The following is a 6,000-nucleotide window of genomic DNA, read 5'->3' as shown; positions in this document are numbered from 1 at the left end:
TAAATGAAGACACTTACTAGGACATTTAAAGAGTCCCCGCTGGTTTAGCGCTCCCGGGAGCTGTAGAAGGGAAACTACCATTCCCGGAGTGCTTAGAGCGAACACCCGCGTCTTAGTATCAAACCCGGCGGCTCTAGTCCCGCCTTCTCGCTTCAGTGATTGGATGCTCCACTTCCGCGCCTCTGGACTTCTCTTCACCCATTGGTGGAGATCCCACCAGGGTCAAATACAGAGTTTGCGTTCGCTTCGCTGCTTTCGAACCTACCGCCTCTCCCCGCGTGCCAAGATGGCGGCAGAAGCAGCTGGTGGGAAATACAGAAGCACAGTCAGCAAAAGCAAAGACCCCTCGGGGCTGCTCATCTCTGTGATCAGGTGAGGGAGGCAGGAGGTAGGGTCAGGGGACGGGGGCAGCGGCTCGACTTCCGCTTTGGAAGGGAGAAGGGTTAGGTGGGTTCCACCCTGCCGACCCTTTCCTTCCCTCCCTGCCTCCCCCATCCCCTCCCCAAGGTCCCAGCCCCGCCCTAGGGGCCCCGCAGTTGTCCCTTTTTCTCTGGGGTTGGGCTTAGAGGGAAGAGCCCCGCCTCACAGTCTTTTCTTTGGGGACACAGCCCTCTGTTAGGGTCCCCGGGCGCAAGAAGCACGCTAATTTGGTTTGATAAGAGAAAGCCAGGTGAAGGTGTGTTCATTGGTTCATAAATGCTTATTTATTGCTTGCCTGTAGCAGCGCTCACTGCGCAAGGAGTCTTTTTTTTTTCCTGGACATCTGAGTGTAAGGCCCTGAAATCCAGAGAATCTTGTCATGAGTTGCAGATCGTGTTTTCCCACGCTGAGCACTTTAAACCACCTGTGAATGGCCACAGCCTCAAGTGCGAGACTCGGCAGTGAGTGGTAAAAGGACTGTGGTTTAAAGGCACACATCTGTTTTCGATGTTGTCCGGCCTTTTCCTGCCTTCCTATTCTAGTGTATTCCTTAAAAACGAAACTATTTTGAAATTATCCTCCGTGCACTTTATTTCCCCGTAGTGTTAGGGTGGTAGTGGGAGTGAGGGACTTTCACTTAATTTTTTTAAAGTGAGAGACTTAATTTTTTTAAAGTGAAATAAATTGAGGATGGATGAGTCCTATCAAGTACCATTAAGGATGTCGCAGGGAATGATTAAAAACAGCCTGAATAAAATGTATATAATGACACGTTTTTAAGTTGTTGGTATTTGAATTTCAATTGAGGTGTTTTTCATAAAACAAATGCTCTTACCACGCTTTTCCCGTCCCCCTTTTCCCCACCTATACTAAACTTTTGTTTGAGTTCCTGGAGAGCTCCTGGAATGTCTTCATCTTCTGAAACCCCAAGGACTAATGTTACCTGGTAGGAACTCAGCACGTGAATGAATAAGTATCGTAAACCTTTAAAACTGCTTAGCACTCATTGACAAAGACAAGGCGGGTCTTTGTTAAGGGACTCTACCTTAAGATTATGGCTTGTTAAATCATTATTGTCAATTTTCTTTTAGGATTAAGAGAATACTTCTTCTCTTTATGGAAATACTTAATACACTTGCTGGGCTGTACAGAGAGAATACTATTTTTTTGTGAATCTGCAGGCCCACATTCTTTCCTGTTGCAACGCACTGGTACTGGAGATGAATCTCATCATACCATAAGTCCAACTAGAAAAATTATAGTTTCCCATTGGAATCCCCTATGGAATTGTAATTCCTGTATGGGAATTTATTTGAATCCCTTTTATAGTCAACATTCATTTAAACAATAGGTATTTGGTGCCAGTGGCATTTGTGATATATTTAATAAATATTTGTTGAATGACTGCTCTGAATTTTGCAAAGATGAACCAGGCATGATGTTACCCTCAAGGAGAGTGTAGTTTACCTGGGGGTAAAATATGTAAGTAAAGACAGTGATAGGAGACTGGGAGAGAGATGAAAGGTTATGGATTCCAGGAGGAGTGGTGACTTCCAGTGGAAGTAAAGTGTGGATGAGAGGAGACTGGGAGAGAGATGAAAGGTTATGGATTCCGGGAGGAGTGGTAACTTCCAGTGGAAGTAGAGTGTGGATGAGAGGAGCTGGCAGCCATATACAAATGTCCCATCTCCTCTGTGTGCTTTAGATTCTGCACACAGATCCCATTTCATTTATGCTATTTATGTTTTCTCCAGTGCTGGTTACAAATTTACTCTAAATGTCACAATTTGAAAACAGCTTTCTTACTGATGCTGATTTCATGAGCATACATTGCCTTTAGTTGACCATTTCTTTGTGTTCTCCAGGGGGAGTGTCCCACCGCTGGATGGTGTGCAGTATGATTCTATGGTTATCCATCGATCTCTTGTGTCAATTTGTATTACCTCTATTGGGGCTATGTGTTTTTCTTTTTTTAAAAATTAAATCATAAACACATAGATCATGTATCCTGGAACATACCCTACTTAGTCAAGTATCTCAAGAATGGAGGAAAAAGTATCCTACATGGTTTTTATTTTGATCTCCGTTGTGTATTGTTGCTTTTAATTTTTCTTCCTTATCTTTGACCACCTCAGACCACTGAATAACACTTCCTTATATATGCTCATGATATAAGGGAGTGTCCAGCTAGCATCCTGGGCACATTTATAATAGTAAAGGTTGAGATTCATGTTTACATTGGCTTTTGCATTTCAACTTTGGAGTCCCAGGAATATTTTGGGGGTGGGAGTGAGGATGTTACTAGCTCTATCTCCTTGTTTCCTTCCTGATACGCTTTTGAACATACTCAGAGGTTTACATTTTATAAACAATGGCAGTGAAGAGAGGAGAAAGATGGTATTACTTTGGCTTTTGGGAGGGGAGGTGAGGAGAGATTACTGCAGAGAAGAACACAAAGGGGGAATGTGTATTCAGTTAACCCTTATCACTCAGAAGTTACTGCTTTGTATCTCTCTGTTCAGTTTGTATTCTTTGTGATTACCCTTCTTGCAACATTGTATTTATTATTGTTAATTCCTCATACAGAACTTTGATTACCTTCTCCTATCTTTTACCTTTTTGCAAATTCTTTCTCAAAGACCATCGCTTTCCTGGTTGCTTTGGCAACAAACCTCAAAAAGGAAAACCCATTTTAGGCTCTTGTTTATAAAATTTGGGAATTCCCGAGATGCACCTGGTACACACTAGTTCTTTCATGTTTCCACAGACCTATCATTTTGTCACAAAATAAGTTACTTATTAGTGATAGAATCCACTGTCTTTTGGAAAATTTTTATCAGTTTAGCATTATTCATCTTTTTATACCACAGAGCAGTTTTTCTTTTTTCTTTTTTTGGGGACAGAGTCTTATTTTGTCACCCTCAATAGAGTGCTGTGGCATCACAGCTCACAGCAATCTCAAAACTCTAGGGCTCAAGTGATTCTCTTGTCTCAGCCTCCCGAGTAGCTGGGACTACAGGTGTCTGCCACAATGACCAGCTTTTTTCTTTTTTTTAAGACACAATGTCTCCCCCTTGCTGAGGCTTGTCTCAAACCTGTGAGCTCAGGAAATCCACCTGCCTCAGCCTCCCAGAGTGCTAGAACTATAGGCACGAGCCACCACACCCGGCAGTTTTTCTTTTTCTTCAAATAGTGAATGCTAAAAATTCTTCAATTCCTTGCTCAGATGTGTTGTTATTTCTATACTACATCATGTATTATCATAATACTTTGTATTTTTTTCATGCTACTACTAATAGTTGGAACGACATTTATTGTTCTAATCATCTTTTAATACTGGAGTGAAAAAAACTACAGGTGGGATAAGCAATTGACTTGAGGACAGAGTAGGTCTAGATATGGGGAATATCCAAACCTAATCACTCTTTCCAGCCATTGTACTAAATAGTTAAATAATGACTGTATTTTTCTAATATGATAGCCTATCATTTTAAAGCATTTAAAAGCCAAAAGAATTTAAAGATGAATTATAAGAAGTATAGTGTAATTGTAATATAAGCATTATATTTGGTAGATATTTAAGTACCTTGAGACTTATAAATAAAATAAATAATTTAAAAAATATCGAATAGAAATATTTCAGGATAGTCGGATATTTCAAAGAGTAGATTTCCAGGGCTTTCTAGATGAGGTCCTCGTGTCTGTCAGGTGGGGCTTTGATGAGGGGACAGAGGACACTTGGGAGTCTACTGGAGGTTGCTGCTACTTTCAGCTTTTGGATTTAAGTCCTTGGAGAATGGAACTAATTAGATGGACAGAGTTCTGATGACCTGCTGGTGTGCGGTGGACAGTTTTATACACAAATACACAGGGAACATCTTCCTACTTTTCTATTGATTTTCCCCCTAAGCTTTTGTTTTGTGGGAAGTTGGAGGAATTAGTTTCTCTTTGGTAAGTAAGCAAGGTGACATTTTGGAGATATTTTATTTCTGTGAGTTCTTGTCAGATTTTTAATTGGGAAATGTGTCTACCACTTACTGTTAGGTGATTTGCTTTCCAATTAAGTGTTGTCTCTCTTTTCTTTATAAGTTGGCGTGGAATAGCCAGTTTAATTGGGAAGACAAACTTTGGCTGTGACTTAGGGAGACCTTATTGAAACCTTGGAACAAAATTTTTGAAGACGCACGGGTTACAGATGTCAAGGAGGTTTGAAGGCAAGGGAAGGCTCACCTTTTCATCAACTTTTATGTTTTCACAGAAGTTGGGATTTCAAAAACTTAGAAAATCCTTTCTTGTAGACACCTGTTAGATTTCCTTCCTCCTCAGAGAGTATTTTGGTCAGCCTTGTGTCTAATTCAAAGTAAACTTTGTTGGAGGGGTCCAGGCTTTGATCAGGGCTTTGAACAAACAGCTTTGAGGTTCGTGACATACTTTGTGGTGGGAAAGGAAAGTGGTCACTCTGTTGTTCCAAGCCAAGACCTGAAAGTTGTGTTAGGTGTTAATTTTCTTTCCAGCGTTAGCTCCTCTCTTCATTTGAGCCCATCTCATAATGGTTTTTAGATTTCTAGCCCTCTCTGTACCCTGGGAGTCTTGGCTCTAGCGATGCAGTGTTTGAAAATTGCTGTTAGAATACCTGGACGCTAAATGCTTATTAACTTTCAGGAAGTCTTGGGACATCTGACAGTGTGTCTGTATGTAAGAAGAAAACAATTCCCCTTTTCCAGCTAAACATGCAGAATTAATATCTTGGCGACCCATATCTTAATTTCTGTTGTCACGTAATTGTTATTTTTTCTTTTTTTGAGACAGGGTCTCACTATGTCATCCAGGCTGAAGTGCAGTGGTGTTATCATTAACTTACTGGAACCTTGAACTCCTGAGTTCAAGTGATCCTCCTGCCTCAGACTTTCAAGTAACTGGGACTATAGGCATGTGCCATCATACCTAGCTACATTAAAAAAAATTTTTTTTTTCCTTGTAGAGATGGGGATCTTGCGATATTGCCCAGGCTGGTATTGAACTCCTAGTCTTAAGCAGTCTGCCTGCTTGGCCTCCCAAAATGTTAGGAGTGAGCCACCACTCCTGGCTTATATGTAATATTTTGTTGTTGTTGTTGGGGATTCATTGAGAGTACACAGAACCAGGTTACATTGATTGCCTCTTATATTTGTGTCCTGCCCCTAAAAGGTGCACCACACTGCTTGTCCCCATCCCCTCCCTCCTTCCCTTTCCCAGCTCGCCCCATCCCCAACCCCCACCATGTACTAGGACCTTAATTGTCCTCATATCAGAATTGAGTACATAGGATTCTTGTTTCTCCATTCTTGTGATGCTTTACTAAGAATAATGTGTTCCACATTCCATTCAGGTTAATACAAAAGATGTAAAGTCTCCATCTTTTTTAGTGGCTGAATAGTATTCCATAGTATACATATACCACAGCTTGTTAATCCATTCCTGCGTTGGTTGGGCACGTATGCTGTTTCCACATTTTGGCAATTGTAAATTGAGTTGCAAGTGACATATGTAATTGTTAATGCTGGAATTTCTTGAAGGCTTTGAGGCATGTAGTTTTAATGG

The 6,000-nt window shown here is 41.0% G+C and overlaps 1 protein-coding gene across 2 annotated transcripts in view; it reads left to right on the top strand.

Moving 5' to 3' along the window:
• Nucleotides 1-234: 234 nt before the first annotated feature.
• The window catches only part of EXOC4 (exocyst complex component 4), an 812,900-nt gene continuing 807,134 nt past the window's right edge, over nucleotides 235-6,000 (top strand). For both annotated transcript variants that reach the window (XM_012806281.2, XM_003791609.3), the window contains exon 1: nucleotides 235-372. In XM_012806281.2, coding sequence (XP_012661735.1) covers nucleotides 287-372 — 86 coding nt within the window. In that variant the 5' untranslated portion in view covers nucleotides 235-286. The remainder of the gene's footprint in view (nucleotides 373-6,000) is intronic.

The sequence above is a fragment of the Otolemur garnettii genome, unplaced genomic scaffold, assembly GCF_000181295.1.
Source record: "Otolemur garnettii isolate 467f Iridium unplaced genomic scaffold, OtoGar3 scaffold00049, whole genome shotgun sequence".
NCBI classification, from domain to species: Eukaryota; Metazoa; Chordata; class Mammalia; order Primates; family Galagidae; genus Otolemur; species Otolemur garnettii.
Note: the sequence above shows the minus strand (reverse complement) of the source record. Positions and strands in the feature narration are given on the sequence as shown.